Source organism: Puma concolor, chromosome D2 (assembly GCF_028749965.1).
Source record: "Puma concolor isolate L17-30 chromosome D2, mPumCon1.1.hap2, whole genome shotgun sequence".
NCBI classification, from domain to species: domain Eukaryota; kingdom Metazoa; phylum Chordata; class Mammalia; order Carnivora; family Felidae; genus Puma; species Puma concolor.
This window is the reverse complement of record NC_141677.1, coordinates 28,077,337-28,096,771: the sequence shown is the minus strand read 5'-3', so window position 1 is coordinate 28,096,771 and position 19,435 is coordinate 28,077,337. Positions and strand designations below refer to the sequence as shown.

The 19,435-nt window shown below is 38.5% G+C and overlaps 1 protein-coding gene across 5 annotated transcripts in view; it reads left to right on the top strand.

The window, feature by feature from the left end:
• CTNNA3 (catenin alpha 3) overlaps nucleotides 1-18,755 on the top strand; it is a 1,810,934-nt gene extending 1,792,179 nt beyond the window's left edge. For all 5 annotated transcript variants that reach the window (XM_025917933.2, XM_086679821.1, XM_086679822.1 and 2 more), the window contains one exon: nucleotides 10,730-18,755. In XM_025917933.2, coding sequence (XP_025773718.1) covers nucleotides 10,730-11,017 — 288 coding nt within the window. In that variant the 3' untranslated portion in view covers nucleotides 11,018-18,755. The remainder of the gene's footprint in view (nucleotides 1-10,729) is intronic.
• The last annotated feature ends 680 nt before the right edge of the window (nucleotides 18,756-19,435 follow it).

The following is a 19,435-nucleotide window of genomic DNA, read 5'->3' as shown; positions in this document are numbered from 1 at the left end:
GATGCAAGTCCCTCCTTTTTCTGAAGTGAGGAGGTCAAGGGCTTGCCTATTTTGGAGGGTCACTGCCACCAGAGAGTTTATTTGGCTTTGTAAGGTTACCAGAGAATCCGCCATCTGTTCCATGTCTCCATTTAGCTCTTGTGATATAGTCCTTCTGATGAATCTATACCCCCATTCCAGTTTCTATTCCTGTTGCAATTCCTGCTCCAATCAGAACGGGTAGCAGGATTTCCTGTTTAGTCTGGGATTTGGGGCTAAAGGCTGTTAGGAGCTGATCTTCAGTGTATATGGGTATCTCTGGGGTTAGGAAGATGGAATAACGTATCTGAGTCCAGTTGGCCTCTAAGCATCAGTAGGCGAAACTAGAACATAGAACACCCCAGGGGTTGAACATAGGGTTGTATTCCTCTTTAAGGTTATATTTCTTCCCTATAGAGAGGTACCATTCATATCTTCAGGGACTGTACAGATTAGATTGTTGGCATTTGTGAGACGGATCCCAGTGGCCAGGGGTCCAATTAAGACAGAAGTGTTGGTTTTGAGATTTTCAGGAACTTCCCAGGTCAAAGGGATAGGAGTGGCTAAGTAAGCCCTCAGGCTGAGGGGCAAGCACATCCAGTAGGTTTGGGTGTGATTATCTATTTTATGGATGGCTTGTAGAGTAATGTTAGTCCAACGCTGGAGTGGGGAATTTGTAAGCATCTGATTGAGGGTTGAAAACTTCAAACCCTGGTAGGCTGCCGGGGGAGTGGTCACCTTTATGGCTTATATTACCTTGTCCTGGGTATCCTTTATAACCTTTTGAAGGGCCCTGTCCTGCATCCCTTCCCCGTCCAAGATCCCCTATTGAGGAAGGTAAGTGTAGCAAGCTTCCCTTTCTGGAGGCTTTGTTGTGACGTGGGTTCCTGTCATTTTGGGTTATCTCTACAGTCCAATACTTAGTCCTTGGGGCACCGGGTGACTAACAGAGAGTGGGTGTTTTTCCCTTGTAGCAATCTTTGTGGAAGGAGGTGAAGGCACTGAACACCCTTGACCCCTTTATTGTCATATAACAGTCCTGGGGGCAAAGTGGATAAGTGGCAGTTGTGAAGGTGAGAGAGGTTATCACAATATACAGGCAATACTTAATAATCCTCCCATCCAGAGGAGGTATGTGAGACGCAGCATGCATCTTTTGTCCCATGTCCAACTTGTTGGTGCAATCTCTATCAGCCAAACAGTAAGAAGTAAGATCAGGGCTATGACACCAGTGAGGGGCAAGGGCTGGCAGAGTTGCATCCAAACCCCTGGGCTCGGTCCACGTGTTGATTTCTCAAGCTTCTGCCATAAGCGGGTTGACTGGATCTGGATCACTTTGCCAGGTTGAGGGTTCCTCTGATTTGGCCTTCTTAGCTCTGGAGTGATGGACCCATGGGGTGATACCTGAAACTGAATCCGCTATTTAGTTGTATGTCTGTAAAGTCCATCTCCAAGTCTTCGAAAGGGGTGGGTTTCTGATAACTGTCAGATCAGGTTTAGGGAAGATATGGTTTGCATATTTAGAGATCCATCCTGTTTTCCAGTTGTTTAAATAATCATATGCCCATGGGGTCTTATTATTATCCCTATAGTATAACAAGCACAGAAGATTGCCTATATATGAAATACTGTGACAATTTTCTGAAGTTTATCTCAAGTTGTCTAGTTTAAGCAAACAACATTTAAAGACAATCATAACTAGAATTTAACATCCATAACGGTGCATTGTTGAAACATAGTTGTTCTCTCTAACCACCCCCCCCCCGCCCCTTTCCAGAGATAGCCAAATTGAAACCAATGCATTTGTAGAACAAATCCAGTCTTAACAAATCTGGCCTAATTATTTACATAAACTTAGCAAGGATAGCGATTGATCATGAGGATCTTTTAAAGTTTGCTTTGTTGGAACCTTTTATAAGGAATCTCCAGGTTGAACTTTTGGTAGCCTCTCCAGGCCAGAAGCCAAGCCAAATACTTGCCATCAGACAGGCCTGCAATACCTGTAGAATTGGGCGAATTCCTCTTCATGAGGCCCCCGAGATATCCTGAGGTTCCTGCACCTGCCAGGAAGTGACCTTCTTTACTTACCTGGTGAGGCTGCTGGGAACTCTGTAAGCAAGGCACCAGGCCAACATTTCCAAGGGGCTTTATGACTCCATGTTTTATAAAGCCAACCCTAATTCCTTAAAGCTGTCTGGTCATATCTGAGTCTATGAATGTCATCCTCAAATATGACATTCCAGTCAAAGCCTTGGTAAAATAACCAGTATTTCCAAATGGTGACCTGTTATAAGATGAACAGATTCTTACTGAACTTATGCAAACAATTGTAATTGCCATGAAAGAAAGAATACTCATTGAGAGTTTTGAATTTCAGGGGAATTATGTAGAGAGAAAAGATAAATGCTTCAGTTTACAAATGCATACTTTATGACATTTTTGTATATCATAGATATCTTAAAAGAAAGTTTCCTTAATCTGGAAGAGGAAACATTAGGGAACCGGCAATATTTTCAACAAGAATCACAAAACTATAATCTTCTTCAGTTCATTTAATCCCATGTTGCTAATTCTTGTTCAATTTGAATGCAGCTTTTTAGTTCTGGAATTTTTTTACCCATTTTAGTATTAACCTTAAGGATGTCGAATACCTGTATTTATCCCCAAAGTCCTTTTTATAAATCTCTGTGAAGAAGAAACACATTTTGTGAGAGAATAAGAACAGTTATAAATGGCAAAATCTCAGAAACAGACATCGTTGAAGATCTGATGAGAGTTCATTATGATGCAATTGACAAAGAAATTTGGTTATTTCTGTGACACATAACATCTCAAGTAATCAGAATATTAAGTGATGACCTTATATCAAAACGTTAAAATTTTAGGAATTGCATATATTCGGACATTTACAGCATTTACCTGTGCAATACAATCTAAGGTTTACCATTGTATGACAGAGCTTTTCCAAGTAACTTAACATCCCAAATAAAAGGACCTAATTGGTCAAGAAGACTTCATTTACCATTTAAATCCTGAGAAGTTTGTTAAAACCCCAGAAGTCGTAAATGCATCCTAAGTAGGAGTACAGATCATTACAAATCTTACAATTTTATATATTCAACCAAAGTGGCAAGAAAAGATCCCAAAGATGAATGTATAGGATTATACAGTTGTTATCCAAACCTAGCTCCTTTAACATTCAGAAGTTTTGACTAAGTAATCAAAGACCTGATAGAGATGAGACCTAAAACTTTGATTTTCCCAGAGGGTAAACCTTTGTTTGCATTGTCTTATCAAAAGCAGATCAACAGTTCAAGGAAACTTTGTCATTTGAGCAGAGAGAAAAGCAGGATTTCAACCTTATACCAGTGTACTTTTAAAATTCCATTCATCTCAACCTTCTATAGCTTTCTTTTGCTTCTAAATTTTGTCCCAAAGCCATTTCTTTCCAAATAACCAGTCTCATTTAGGACAAAATTACTTTCTTCTACCCTCAACAAAACTGTATTTCCATTCCTTATAACTTTCTTAAATATCTCCTATTTTCCTACATACAGAGTTGCTTTCTTTATTTTCATCAGTCTTAAGTACATTTAGCAGAATTTTAACTCTTAGGACACCTTAGTCTCCAAGTGAGGACTTAGTAACCGAGAGGTGTTTACATCAGAATTTTCTTAGATGGTAAATTCATGAACCAATTAAGTACAAAGCATGTTTTCCAATAGGTCCAAATAGCCTTAATTTCTCAGCAACAAGAAGTTAAAAACACAAACCTCTGTTCAATAATCAAAGTTTTAGCATTCCATCCTATTTGGAAAGTTTTAGGTTACCAAGGACCTTGAAAGTTATCTTAATAATTACCCATGAAAACTTTGAGACAGACAAAATTAACTATTATTAACCAATTGCAACAGAGATAACATGAGCTTATTTGACCTTTGTTGATAACTTTAAAGACAGGTCCAATAAACTTAAATTAGTTTAAACATCGAATATGTTTCACCTGGATCCACCTAAAAGTCAATCAGTTTTTCCCCATTGTCAGTTTTTCATTTGGGGCACCAGTGGAGATATCTGAAATGGGTGGTCCAAGGGGGGATACACTTTGCTCCTTGACCTCGAGGGTGGGAGGAGGAACCAATGGTGCCTGAGGCACCGAGGATGGTATAGGACCACACCCAAGTTGGTGCAGAAACATGAGGGGGAGGGGAAGGCGAAGCAGCAACTGCTTGGACATATGCCTTAAAGTCCCTGTCCCGAGGTAGACTAACCACAGTTGGCTCCAATTATAGCTATTAACCTTAGAAATGAGGGAGAATCCCTCACATCTATTAAGCAGAGGAACAGGGAGAGAGAGTCAGTGTCCCCTTTTAGTCTGGTTCTATCTCGGCTAGACCAATAAGGTCCCCTTCTCGAGGTTCCTCCTGATGTCCACTGGGTTTTTGGGACTTTCCCTGGTTGGGACATTTATTCTTTTGAATGTACTTTCCCCTTGCAGTAGGTTCATTGACCCCTTGCTAAGGAGGTTCTGGGACTCCCCCCTTGCTGCTGGGCATATTTATGGCCTTCTCAGCTCCCTGTTCTGATCCCCCTGAGAGCCTCTTGATATTAGCAGATGTGGACTGGCATCTTTGCCGAGGGCCCAATCTGGCCACTGGGCCTTGTGCGGGAGGGTTCTCTGGCCTGGGATGGGAGGAGAAATGGGCGGCTGCCCTGGCAGCACCCTGACTGTGGCAGCCAGTGGCAGCAGCAGCAGCGGTGGCAGCAGCAAGTCTGCCGGGGGGGGGGGGGGGGGGGGGGGGGGGGGGGGCGGAGTTTCAAGCTCAGGGGAGTGGGGAGGAAGCCTAAAGAGTCATGAAGAGGGGAACATTGGGGGGGGGAGGCGGTGGGTTGCTTCTTTGGCTTCCTGGGTGAGTCTCCGGATAAAGCAGCTAAAACCCTTGCCTGGCTCTTGTGGCTCTGTCCCAACCCCACTTTGCTCCCGTGAGGTGGAGTCACAAAGACAGAGGGACAGGGGCACCCCCTCCAATGAGAAGACCAGCCAGATGCCCACCTGGCCATGTCCTGAAGGAACCCAGGCGACGCTCAGCCCCACACTTCCCAGCCCTGTGACCCACGATCACAAACCATTCTGATATCGCCACAGACCTAGTGCCATCCATCATGGAATCGCAGAAGGGCCCACTCAGACTCCGTGGGAACCCCAAGGGCGCCTGCCTGTGGAGCCAGAGTATCGAACTCAGCAGGCAAGCTAGACAGAGTTGCACATTCACATTCACATACACACCAGAGGTTATTATATTCCCTACCACAGAATCCCTACCTGTGAGACTTCTGAAGTCTCAGGGAGTGATCAGGTCCCCCTTCCACTCTTGCAAGTGGGCCTGACTAGATTGGGCCCCAGCCTTACTGGGGTCCAGGTCCTCACCTGCCAAGTCTCCTGGAGTCTGGTGGGAACGGCGGAGTGGGGGCTGGCCTGAGGCAACCGAGGGGGAGACTACCGAAATTCAGGCAGGGCATGCACTCTCCCTTGTGATCCCTCATTCCGTCACTGCCTCGCTGTTTTCCCAAACCAGTGGCAACAATGGGCCAATGCAGTTGGGTTTTCCAGTCAGGGAACCAAATTTGTTGTGGAACCAGGTGGAACGCTGGCAGAAAAACCAAGCGGCACTCAGAGACCTTGATGGATTGGAGATTTATTTAACACCGGCTGGCTCAGAGGAGACCATGTCTCCAAAGATCTGAGCCCTGACTGTGAGCAGGAAGGGTAATTTATATTTATCAGCCTCCATATTTGTGTTTGGGGGTGAGGGGTGATTTTCACGCGCACAGCAAACAAAGGAAGAAGAACCTGGAGGAGGGGTCTCTAAGCTAGAGACCAGAGTTTGTTTTAGTCCAATCAGCCATCTTTGGTGCACTTTATCTACTTCTCCAACATAACCTTCCACAAAGCAGTTATTAGGTAGTTAATTTTTTAATTTTAGATATTATATTAATGTTAGTGCAATCTTTTCAACTATTCATTATCTGAAAATAAACTCACATTGGGAGTGATATAGTACTGAAAGTCAGGGTGTATAGTGGGTAAGAGCACCAGGTACTTGAACTAGACTGCCTTTGCTCAGATTCCAACCTTACCATTTAATGGCTGTATTGCCTTGAGCAACCTACCAAATCTTCCAGTTCCTTTGTTTCTTCATCCATACAATGGAGATAATAGGAGTACTTACCTCCTACTGTTGCTGTGAGTTAATTTATGTCAGTTACTTAGAACCTGGCCAACATCTAGGAAGCATAATTGGAGCCAAACTCCACACATTTGCTTTCAAGTATTGTTTTGTGCAGGTGCGATATCCACCAGGGGTCTTTATGTTTAGGTAAACATTGGGACTCACAACAATTTCATAGTTTGCACTCGGCACCAGTTTACCCAGAAGGTTATAGGAAAGGAAATACATATTTTCAGGCAACATCAGGTTTCTCTCCTCACAGGAGTCCCAGTGGCAATAGTTTGCAAGGCGGTTCTTGCAGGGGTTGGGAAACTATGCCTTCCTCAGATGACAGCCGGGTGCAAGAGCATGAGATCCACATCAGTGGGAGTGAGGCTCACTTCCTGAGCATCCTCATGTAGAACATGTATCTGATAGAGGTCTTGTATCCAGAATGTGAAGAGTTAGAATAGTATAGTAGAAGACATTCTGGTGTTCTGACATAATGTAGACAAGAAACTTAGAAAAGTAAAAGAAGGAATAACTACCATGTCTTTTCATTTTTCTTGGCTATCAGTATTATAATAGGATTTTGACAACGGTTTGGCAACAGGCATTCCACCTTGACATAGTTTTGGAGGACTTACATCATGGGTATTTAACATTGGCTTTTGTTAAAAAAAAAAAAAATCCAGATGTTCTGTGTATAGTAGTCACATGGATGAAAAGTTGACATTTTGTGAGTTAAAAGAAAACATCTGTATTGTTGTTGAACTACTCTTTTTTCCATAGCAAAGAGTTATAGGCATATCTGAGTAGGACCAAACCTTTTGTCTGAAAACAGTTTTAGAACTGGATGAATATGCACTGTAGCCTAACTGAAATCACAGACTTACATACCGCAAAGCACAGCAGAAAAACTAAACTAGTTACACTAAGGTTCCTATAAAATGATAATATTGAGTAGGATCCTAGATGGTCATAATTTGGATTGTTCGCAAAATGCATCTTGCAGTTAGGGTAAGAACTAATTTACCAAACGTAATCTCTTTATATTTATTTAGATCTTCAGAAAAAATGAGGCAGAACTTACTAATTTATGTTTGGACATATTGAGAAACTTATTGTAACATTAGTAGACCATGAAGTTCAGTTATTTAAAACCACACCAGTGTTGTAAGAATAAGCACAAATCAGCCCAGGAAAGGTGGCTATCTTTCTATTTACTGTGGTAAGAGAGCAGACTTCCAATTTATCAGAGCTCTTTCATTTCAGTCAGAATCCTCTTTGGAGAGTTATTTAAAACCTTGTCCTCTGTTATGAAAAGGGGGGGATAGAAGACTGCAAATGTTTACATATAACTTTAGGAGGTTTAAGGCCTTAAAAGCCATTTTTGTTCTCAGTTGATTCCTTGATCGAGAACACTTCAAGATCAGAGAGGAATGTTACCAGATATTAGGGAAACCGGCTCCTTCTTTGGTAAACAAGTTGCATCTGCCTAGAAGAATGTTCAGTTAATCGAAGTGATTTGTCATGGAGAGAATTTTGGAACTTGAGTTTTATAGTCTGATTGGTCTGCTCTACCAGGCTTTTAGAGTATATTAACATTCTTGTTTTGCACAGGTGCATTTGTGAAATTCAGAAAACTTTATTCCATAAGTTGAACACAGAGACCCCAAAGTGAGGCATTGCCTGACTCAAATTTGCCTGTGTTTTCACAAAGAAGGTTCTATTGAGTACTTCCCTGGAAGGATTTTTCATCAAAGTGGATCTGGATAAAAAGACATAAAAATGTTTTTCAGACAGGAAATTGTGCAGTTACTCTCTATGAGTAGGCCTGAGCCACTGCTTGGCCTCAAACAAAATTTCCTACCATTTGTTAGGCTTGTCTGTGCCTCTTGCTTGTGTAGCCAGTGATTTGGCTAATAGCAGAATGATGCATAGCACACATAGCTTTCTGAGACTTCAAAATCCTTATAAAATGCCTTACAAGCTTTCATCATAAAATAACAGTATTCTTGTAGCAATTGTACTAATCTGTCTGCAAAACTAGTCTTCATGCTCTCCTAGGGGGATAATTTGTCCTACAGTTTTTCTGAGTCACCCAGAGGAGAAGTTTTACAACAGCCATGTAGGATTTGAAAATAAAAGGCTTTGTCAGAGGCCAGCATTGGAGATCACAATGGCACAGACAGCACTTTGCTCATTCAATGAGGAAAGAAGACAAGCCCATTTCTCCATTTTAAGGCATGGATTGAACTTAAACATCCTCTCTAGGCTACTGGTTAATATATATCACTTGTATGGAAAATCAAAAGGAAATGAAATAAATACAATCTATACATGACAAGATTACAAAGTCAAAAGGAGAAGAGGGTAGAAAAGCCAAAGCCACTGGCGAAATCCTAAATGATAGCAGGTCTCTAGAACCTTCTGCCATGGAAGACTTTAGGGTAGTGCAGAGCCCTTGGAGTAAACCAAATATTAATGTTTGAGAGAGAATACTACCGACTATCCTCAATACTAGTCATGTTAATTCATCATTTAGAAAAAAACTTTCTTCTTCCTATGGTGAGATTGGAAATTGTTTTCAGGATCTAACTGGCTCCCCAAAGTTTTTAATAAAAATTGCTAATTATTGAAGGACAGATTTTAGCCTACAATCCATTCATAGAGGAACACTAGTAATGAAGGGTGTTATTCTATTCAAAATCTAGTGGCTTTTATTTTTTAAGTTGTGTGCAGATTCAGAAGCTCTAAGTGTCCTCTGAAATAGATGTGAGTGCTTCATGAGATCCTGTTTAATGTTTGCAAAGCATTTGTCATTCCTGCCACATGTACAGATTTTACATTTCTGGCTTCAATAAGTGAAATGACTTAAAGATGTGTAGTTGCCAAGTACTACTGCCTTTCAAATTACATAGTTTTTGGTGTTACCTTTTCAAGGATCTCAGCCTTGGCATACAATGGAGCTAATTAAATTTTCTTCCTAGGAAACAGCCAGCTAGACCACTGCCCCAGGCACATAACCTCAGCTTACTACTTTCCTTCACTCATTTATTCTGTGTGTGAGATGAGACTCCTCAAGCTGCAAAGGTAGAATACTCAAGCCATGCAACTGCTGATGGATTTTAGCAACCACAGAGCTGGTGTTTGAGTCTCAGCCCTGACAGCACACATCACAGAGAGTTGACAGTGGAGGCACATCTTCTTGGATGAGTTGGCTGTGGATGACAATCTGCCAAACTGAAATAATGGAAGAGGCATTAGTTGTATAAAAATGAACCAACTTGGCTTAGCTCTAAGGTGTTTTGCAGGATTCTAGGACTATCACTCCATTTACCCCTGAGATTATGTTTGTGAACATAAAATTTAAAAAAATATAACAATTAAAAACAAAATCATGTGGGGAAAAATTTGTTTTAGTAATTTCATTAATGCATCTTTTCAATTAAACAATTTTCTCAATCTTCATAAGAAACAAAGGAAATGGGGCACCTGGGTGGCTCAGTTAGTTAAATGCCTGACTCTTGATTTTGACTCAGGTCATGATCACACAATTTGTGAGTTCAAGCCCCGTGTTGGGCTCTATGCTGGTGGTGAGGAGCATGCTTGAGATTCTCTCTCTCCATCCCTCTCTGGTCCTCCCCTGTTCTCTCTCTCTCTCTCTCTCTCTCTCTCAAAGTAAACAAACAAATAGAAAGAAACAAGGAAATGTATTGAACAGCAATCAGCTATCTGGAAATCACTATATTAGGTTCTTGGCACATATTATTTAACTTTAATAAGCATTTTTTCTTCTATAAATATCTGAGAAAACTAGGATGGAAATGGTTAAATGATTTGCCCAAGTTCTAAGGCAGACCTGGAATTTAAACCCAACTTTATTTGACTGAAAAGCCTTGGCTTTATCTACTTTAACACACTGCATGATAGGTTTACAGGTTCTGTGTTTAAAAAAGAGACATTTTTAGGTAGAATTATTTGGGAAATATTCATGAAAGTGAATGGTATACATGCACATGTACACCTGTATATGTGTATGATATTTATCTTAAACTGTAAATTCCCTAGAAGGAAGAATTTTCAGTTGTTGTTCTCATAAAGTTACTTATCCGTAATATAGCTTTTATTGTGGATAGTCATCTTCTATAGAAAGGGCTCAGAATTACCCCTGGAAATAAGGAGATCCATTACAAAGAAAGCAGCGGCCATTTGGATCTTACAATATTATATAGAAGTCACTGACACCAAGAGATGGAAATTAATCTCTTTCAAATATCATTTTAGGAGATAGAATATGAATATATTTATGCATCAGATAAATACATAAATGATAAATAAGTATATAGATTAATGTAGATAATTTACATAGATACACAAAATAGGGATTTATTTATTTCTGGGGTAAAAACAAAATAGAGTATCCCTGTCTATAACATTAAATCTCTTTAAATTCCTGATTGCACTCTTGAATAATAGCTCTTTTCTTCCCCCTGCAGTTGGACAGCGTCACCTCCCTGATCCAAGCGGCCAAAAATTTAATGAATGCTGTAGTGCAAACGGTGAAAATGTCTTACATTGCCTCAACCAAGATCATCCGAATTCAGAGTCCTACTGGGCCTCGGCACCCAGTTGTGATGTGGAGAATGAAGGCTCCTGCAAAAAAGCCCTTGATTAAAAGAGAGAAGCCAGAGGAAACTTGTGCAGCTGTCAGACGAGGCTCAGCGAAGAAAAAAATCCACCCAGTGCAAGTCATGAGTGAATTTAGAGGAAGACATGTCTACTGAAACCACTCTTCTACTCTGGTGTCCATATTACAAAGTCCTGGCTAAACACACTGCTTTACTTTTACACTTGATTAGTTCTGTAAGTTCACTAACTTTTAGAATTTAATCCACAGATAGTGTAAAACATTGGAAGCAACATATATTTGGGATCATGTCATTGTCATCTCTGTATGGCCAGCACCTAATAAGTAATCAATATATGCTTGTTGAATGAATGAACCCTTTAGGTGTCATTTAACCTTTCCTACCGTAGACAGTATCTTACACTTATTACCGAGTGAACATAGGAGACTCTAGGGAGTCCTGTTCATCTGTAACAACTTAAGTACACTCACCTTATCATTTTGAATTAAAGCTTTGACAGGAACTCTTGACTTGGTTTTCAATGAAAGCAAAAGACTTCATAAAATGCTTTCCCATTTGATCTCCATATTTTCTTTATCTGACCCCATCTGACAGACACCTGTGAATCTCTGTGATTCACCTGTATCTAATGTCAGTTGATTAGGGTAACCTCAGAAACTAACCAAGTTCAGCAGTCAAGTTCAGCCTTGATTATTAATGAAGTATTTTTTTTAACATTATAAAGATTACAGTGAATTTTGATGCCACAAGTGTACCTTGTAAGCTTCCATGGTGTTCAGAAGTTCTGCACATTGAGTATTAGACTTAAATGGGTCCTCCACAATAGTATATGGCAGAAGAGTTATCACTCGTTGGGGAAATGAGACACCTATCTATATTCCTGAGTGAGTCATGATAACAGAAGTAGAAGTTCTGCCTGACTCTAAAAATCCATTTGTATTAGCTTGCAATTGTAATTAAAAGGAAAAGGCCACTTTGAAAAACATTTTGGCATCGAGTAAAATATAACTGCATCAAGTATATCATTGAACTATAAAGTAGAGTTAATGGCAAAGAAGCTGGAGTGATTTTGATAACATGATTTAAAATAAAAGTCGTTGAGGTCATTTTATGACTTCAATCGCTGTACGTATCCTTAGTTAAGTTCATGAAGGACTTCATAATAGTCTTAGAGTCCAATGCATTGCCCCCTCCCTCTCTCCTCCCCTCCCTCTTTGCAGAGGTTAAGTTTCACTTTTCTCACACATAGAATTCTCCTTCACAACATTATAAACTTGTATTCCCTATTCTATTTTATCAAAATTATACTATAATTTTAACTTCACTTTGTACGTACTGCCATCAATGAGTTGTTTCAACAATTATATTATCTTAATTTGATGAAGTAAAATTCAAACATGCAACATCAGTTGATGCCAGAAGGACCAGTTTGGGTAAAAGAATGTGTGAAACATAAGAATGCACAAAGCCGAGAGTATCATGTGTGTGGTACCTTTGGCAAAATGGTATGGGAAAAGGATTTATTTCATAGATAATTATCAATTATATGGAAAGTGTTCACTTTTTATTGTAATGAATTATTTTATTCTTCCAAAATGCTGAGTTGCCTTGGCTCAGCATATAAACATCCTAGGAGGTGAAAGCCATAGGTCCTTCCTGCCTTGCACTCTGCACTGGCCCACAATAATTATTCCAGACAGAGTCCACTCCATAAAAGAGAAAGCAATGCAAAAAGGAATTAGGGAATCCAGATAATTCTATTTTCCAGGACCATCTAGATAAGAAGGCAAAAAAGGGAGTTCGTTTCTTTGAAATGCTACCATTGCTTTCTGTTCTAAGGTTAGATATTACACGAGTGACATCTATGACCGTTGTTATCTTAGATAAAAGGGTGAGTTTATAATTTAGTTGAGGAAATAGATTTTTTTAAACACCAAACAACTAGCTCAAAATCACAAGTCTCATTTAGAAAATCTAATGTCTGTTTGATCCTATGTCAGCTTTCCGCAGTTGAAGTTGAGAATGCAGTATTGATGCCAAAAGAACAGAAATCACTGGAAATTATACAATTCCCAAATAACCTCTACATCTTGAAGAAAATGACATTTTATCCCACATGAGGTGTGAACTGGCCTCTCCTTCAAAGTAGGTTGATTTCCAGCTTAGCTCAAAGCAAATTGCAATTATACAAAACTTAATTTAAAAAAATAACTTGGAGAATGCCCCAGGAGTAAAGTCCACTGTAGCAATCAAAGGTGCAATAAGAAAGAGATGCATAGAGGTGAGAAAGACATCTGTCCAGCTGAGTGAATTCCTGTAGTAGGCAACATTTTGAGACTTAGTTGGACGCAAAACCACTAATAAGTGCTTATACACAAGAACGACTAGCAGCAAATGCATTAACAAAACTTCGTACTATAAAGCATAGTTAAATGAAACTTATCAGGAAATAAGAATGTACATATGTGTTTATATGTAAGCTCTTCTGCAGGGAAATGGTAGAAATTTCTTAATGAGAGTGTTGGGTTGGTGGCCCATCCATGCACCTTTTAAAATTGCATCACAGATTTTGGTGCTTCTTCCAATGATACATTTGCTTTAACCTGCTAATCAAAACTCAAACTCACCTTTTTCTTTTAGTGAAATTAATTTATGCTAATTTATGTAGGAAAAAAAATCCTTGAGAGGGAGGAGGGGGTTTATACCACCCACAAGGATAGTTCCATTTTACTTAGTTGCCAGCATCATAGTCAAACATCAGACTAGAATCATAATGATAACTTAAAAAATACCCATGAAATCATAATACACCTAAGATTCTTTTAATTAGAAACACGGGAAGGTTTTTATCAAGCAGGAAGAATGACGAATATAAATGTCTCCATTTTATTTATCACAAGTGGAAATAATTAGATTAAAATATGTGTTCCTAATGGAGTTTCTGGGTACAACTCAATGAAGGAGTCAGGAGAAGAATTCAAACCCTGAATTGCTAAGGTAATTTGTTAACGATCTACTTTCTGTTTGTCTTAGAACATGAGTGAAAACAATGAATATTAAAAAATATAATATGCTTAATTATGACTTCTGGCCTTCACATACCTCTTAACTTATCAATATCAATATAACATATGTTCCCCATAAAATGCCTTCTGTGTAAGGGCTAAGGACTCCATAGCTACATAGAAAGGCTTTTTCAGTCTGGCATTCACTTACCAGCTTCAAAGGAGAACAGTTTCCAAGTCATAATACAGGAAGGTAAAATCACGGACATGTAGATAAGTGCCCAATTTGAGCCTCAAACGCAATAATTAGTGCTCCTCACATTCAGTAATGAGTGGTTGAAAAGACACTACAAGGAGTATTTTTAGTGACTTTCTACACCTTGACTTTCAGTGTGGTCTTTTCACCATCCATCCCTGGGCTAAGGATCCTCCCATTAACTGCTGATGGTTCTCTCCCCAGACTGATACAGTCAGAGATGTTCATCCCAGCCAATTATGCCCAGTTAACGTCCATTCCTCTTGGTCCATGCCCCCAAAATATCCCACTCTCATTTCTCATCTCTTTAGGTGTCTATCCCATATATAAATTGGTCAATATATTCTATAGCTTTAAAATTATAAATTTTAATTCCCAGCAGCTTCCTTCCTTTCTTCCTTATTTTTTCTTTTCTTTTTTTATCTTGTTTCTATTCCAGAAAACATTCTTACCCTTTTTGGTATCAAATGCACACTTCCTGATAGGGATAGAGGTTCCCATGGATACAGATTTCTGTATAGAGATAGAATGAATGGAATGAAGGAATGAGATCTGAGATTTTCCTGATGATATTTACCATTCTCCAGTGAATTCTTTGCAGCATTGCTATCCTGTTTCAGTATCATTGTAAGTAATTCTCTAGGTCAGCAAAATACGCACCAGAATACCAAGTTGAATGAAATCTGTACTTTGTTTTGTCAGCCTGTCTTTTGTCAAGACAGCCTGCCTATTGCATATTCACCATTTTTCTGTTGGGCTAGTCAGAAATATTTCCCTTTGACTTGATCAGAAAGTTTAGGGTCATCTAATTAAAATATTGTGAATGCATATTATTCCAAAAATCCTTTTAAGTACACTGGTAAAATTTCTGCAACCTCAGAAATCTATATTTATATTTCATTTTCATTTAAATATCACATATCAGGAAAGAACACTTACAGGAAAAAAAACGCTGTAGCATTTTTTGTCATAATTCTCTTTCCATATTGTTATGATATCTTTAATATCAGTATTTTGCATGTTACTATAACAAAAGCCAGGCTTAATGACAGAAACATCTACATATAAAGTTTTAATTTTGATGTCTTGGGTCTATTAGGAAAGAAAATATAGATGTTACTAAAACTAAAGATGTCCTAATCAAAGCTATAACACTATCCTAAATATCTACAAGAGAGAAAAGAAGACATTTAAAATTTTATATACACTTGTTGCCATTTTTAGCCAATTCACATGAACAAAACAATTTTCTATTAGAACAAAAGAAACAGTAGTTTACAACAGTCATCACTTTACATGTGAACTTTTCCCCCTACCAGGATAGATAGGATCTATTCCTGAACACTTCAAAAGAAGATAATTAATACTATTTGAGAGAACCATTTCCAAATGGAACCCAACCTTGCCAGAATCCTGTTTATGGGCAATAGATAGTTTGTAGGGCTGACCTTTATGTAGAGCCTAGGACAAGATATTTCATGGCTGCAGGCTGGCTTATGGCATCCAAAAGTCCCCATTGGCTTTATGGGAACAAATCACAAAGACTACCTTTCAACATGAGTTTGACAAGAAAAGGCAATATATACAGAGCAGTTCTAAAGGGATGTGGGTAAGAAAGTGACAGAGATGGCAGAGGAGGAATGAGAAAAGTAGTTGCAGAAGCAGATAACTTATAGCCAAACAGAGGAAGAGGTTTTGGTTCTACACAGATTGGGGAGCTTCCTCATGAGGAATATTTTAAAGATAGAATAAGTGTACTTATCTTTGGTGGTTTGGGTGAAGTCATGTTGGAGGAAGGAGGATGAGCTATATAAATTTTGAGGATGATTTAATGATATTGTTTGTAAGATGAGAAATGGAAATTCTAGCTGCTGATGGGTGAAATTCTTCCCAATATCAGAGCTCATCAGGATAATCACACGTTAATGTATTTAACAAATATTTGTTGAGTAACAATGATCTCTCCCAGGCACTTCTCCAGGTTCTTGGAATACATGAAGTAAAAAAAAAAACACAAACAGTGGTCTTTACCCCATGTGCCCACTTAGTGCTAAATGGTATTACCTTATTTTACTCTCTCAATAGTCCTGTGGGATAAACATTGTTAGCTCCATTCCATAGATGAGGAAACTGAAGCTTAAGTAGGCTCAAAATCTAGCTCAAAAATTCATCGACTTTACAGTTTTGTTTGTTGCACTCTAGAGTCTGAACTTTAGCCATTATACCATCCAGACTTCCTGAAAAAAGAAATGAGATTTGCTCAGTTTAAAATGAAATACATATTTCAAATTCTGGCTCCTTCCTATGTAACAGCAAAAAGATAGAAACTTAAAAAAATGATTAGCAACCCATAACTAGACCATTTAAAACTGATAAAAGAAGTAATTAGGTGCATATTCTCACCTCTAATAATCTCAATTAGAATATCAGATATATGAGTAATGGATATTTCATCTATATATCTGGAACAGGATGAAAATGCTTGACAAATTACTTTTACTATTATAGAGGAGACATCTTCAGTGGAAATGCCTGTTCCAACTCATCTTCAGCATGGGTTGTTGCTGAAAACATTTGTTGGCACCACATCTTTCCTATTTCATTGCTAATGTGTGTCTGTGTGTTTAAAGTTATGGATCCCAGGGTACTGTTGGCCAAGGATTATTGGAATAAGATATAGTTTCTTTGTATTCCCAAGAGACCCAAACTAGAGCAAATGTATGTTTCCTTCTTTATGGAGGTCACAAATGTATGGGGTATATGCCTGTCTGCAGGTGTGTATAGTCCTTGAACTCTACATCATCCTTCTTCCTACAGCTAACTAAAGGCTTGAGTCCTCTTTTTGCTCATGTTGCTGGATAGGCATCCCTATCACAGGCCTGGGGGAGTTTAATGATTTTCTGATCTTTCTTAAAATGGATTCACAAGTATTTCCTCAAACTGAGAATGTGTTTATTTGGGGTCTTCACTTTTGGGTATCTGGCAGTCATGATGATTTCTGTCCCCAGTGTAGGAAAACGAAGCTCTTGAGAAGGAATTTCTCTTTGAAAAAAGCTCAGATTTCTAACAATCCTCTCCATAAATCTCTTCAAAAAGAAATTTTTTTTTTTTTTTGTAAAAGCTATTAGCGTTAGTCCTTGTGTTTTCCTTTCAAATGAGATATCATCTACTTCTAAAGTTTTCTTTCCTTTGCATTTTCAAGACGAATGCTTATTTTTAATTCTGTTTATTTGAACTTGGAGGTATGCAGCCCCCTTTGATAATTAAATGACGTATTACACAATCCCAAGCCAACCGCCGTCAGTCACATCATTTTGCCATCTTTGTGAATTAGGTTCAGATAAACTCCGGTATTCACCAAGAGTCTCAGACAAGTTTTCTTGGCCTAGACTTCTCACATCAAATTTAGACTGGAATGTTTATTAATAAAGCAAAGGGGCAAGTCGGAGATGGTGCATGCTCTCAGTTAAACAGGACTTCCCTTCTTCCTGACACTTTAAACATAAAATTGATTTCACAAACACTATAGAGATAGTGTTCCATTTTTGCCAAAACTCACCCCATTATGGCTCTGTGTTTTTCTGTGTTGGTATACAATGTGTCCATGGGGATGTAAATATGAGAATTTTAGCAACTTTCTTGCAGGGTTAAGCTGTGCTTCTTACTAGTTTTGAAATTTTTCTTTGTGTGGTACAATCCTTACAAAGAAAAGGTCATTGGACCTAAGTGATAGCAGTCCCTGAAAACAGAGGTAGGCATATGTTATTCCCCATTTAGTACCTAATAGTTGGGACTTAAAAGTCTTAATTTTTTCTTGGGTAAGTTGGTGATTAAATATGAACTAAAACTTCATGAAAGAATTCCATTTTGATTATGTTTTAGTTCTATCATGACTTGGCAAAAGAAAAAAAAAGAATCTGTTACTTTACCTTATGTACTTTTACAAGCAACAACTTTAACAGTTTAAACTTAGTGACATTTCTGAAGGTGATATGTGCGGTATAACTCAGGATGAAGGGCAGATTTAGACAAAGATAGCCTGAAGTGAAATAAAAGTAAGCAAAAATAATAGTCATGTTTATTGCAGCAGTATCTTGAGAGCTTATGTTTAGTGGCATTTGAGCTATTTCAAACCACCTTGCTTGTACAGCTTACCCTGCTGTTCAGAAGGCAGAGTGAGGTCAAGTGAACCACTCGCTATAATAATGGCCAATTCAAGGCAGTTTTATGGTTTGGATATAGATAAACTTTGGCAAAAGCACTTGTGGCTCTTTCAGACCCATATTTATCCTAAAAGTCAATTTTACCAATCACTAAAAATGAATTATTTGTCCAAGAATAGAAAAAGCTCTTCAATCATCTCATGACATTGACATAGAATCCCAAATACTCCATGTTTGAGATTCTGCATGCCTTTTGTGCTTAATTGAACCAATGAAAATTTTCTTTCATTTTGTCCTCAAAGAGTGAATTATTTCACAAGTGTAACCTGGGTTTGTTTTGAAGTTATGTAGTATTATTTGAAACAGTGTTTTAATTTCAACTGATATCACTCTGTAGTTTATTCATAACTTGCTCAACTGATAATTAAACTATGTTAAAGCAACGAAAATCTGTTATGCATTTGGCATTCATCTTTGGTGGTATGTAGTTTAGATGGGGCAAAAAAAAAATGAATAAATAAGAGGTTAATGAATTGCTGAATCATCTAACCATGTGCTTCTAGGTATGACCTTCATTCCTACTTGCCTTTAGTTATACATGTTACAGTTCAGGGAGAGTACCTTTGCAAACTACTGCATATACAAAAGTAACATGCATCCTATCTGGTAGCTTTAAGCTCTTGGTTTAAGTGGGCATTTTTTGCTCAATGTGGAAATTTGCCTTTTAACCCTAATAGGTTTATGTAGTTGAAGAATTGTTCTGTAGATTAGAATTTTATGAAAATGACCAATAATTTTTTTGAGAATGTCTGAACACACATTCATGGTCGGCATAGACCACCATTGGCTCCACCAATGTTTCTGTATCTGAATATTGGTGGGTTCTGTACATCCATTCTTTCGGCTTCCTCATCTCCACACTGGTAATAATCCACTTTCAGTGTGAATCCTTATAGGGATAGTCTTTGATACTTTTCCAGGACTTACACATTGCTTTGTCTGTTCTGGGACATCATTTTCTTCCTTCATGGCCCTACTGCTTCAGAATGCTTATTGCTAAGCCTCAGTCTGTTTTTATACTTTCTCAAAATGCAGTCTCCAAGTCTTTATCACTTAGTTTCCCTCATTC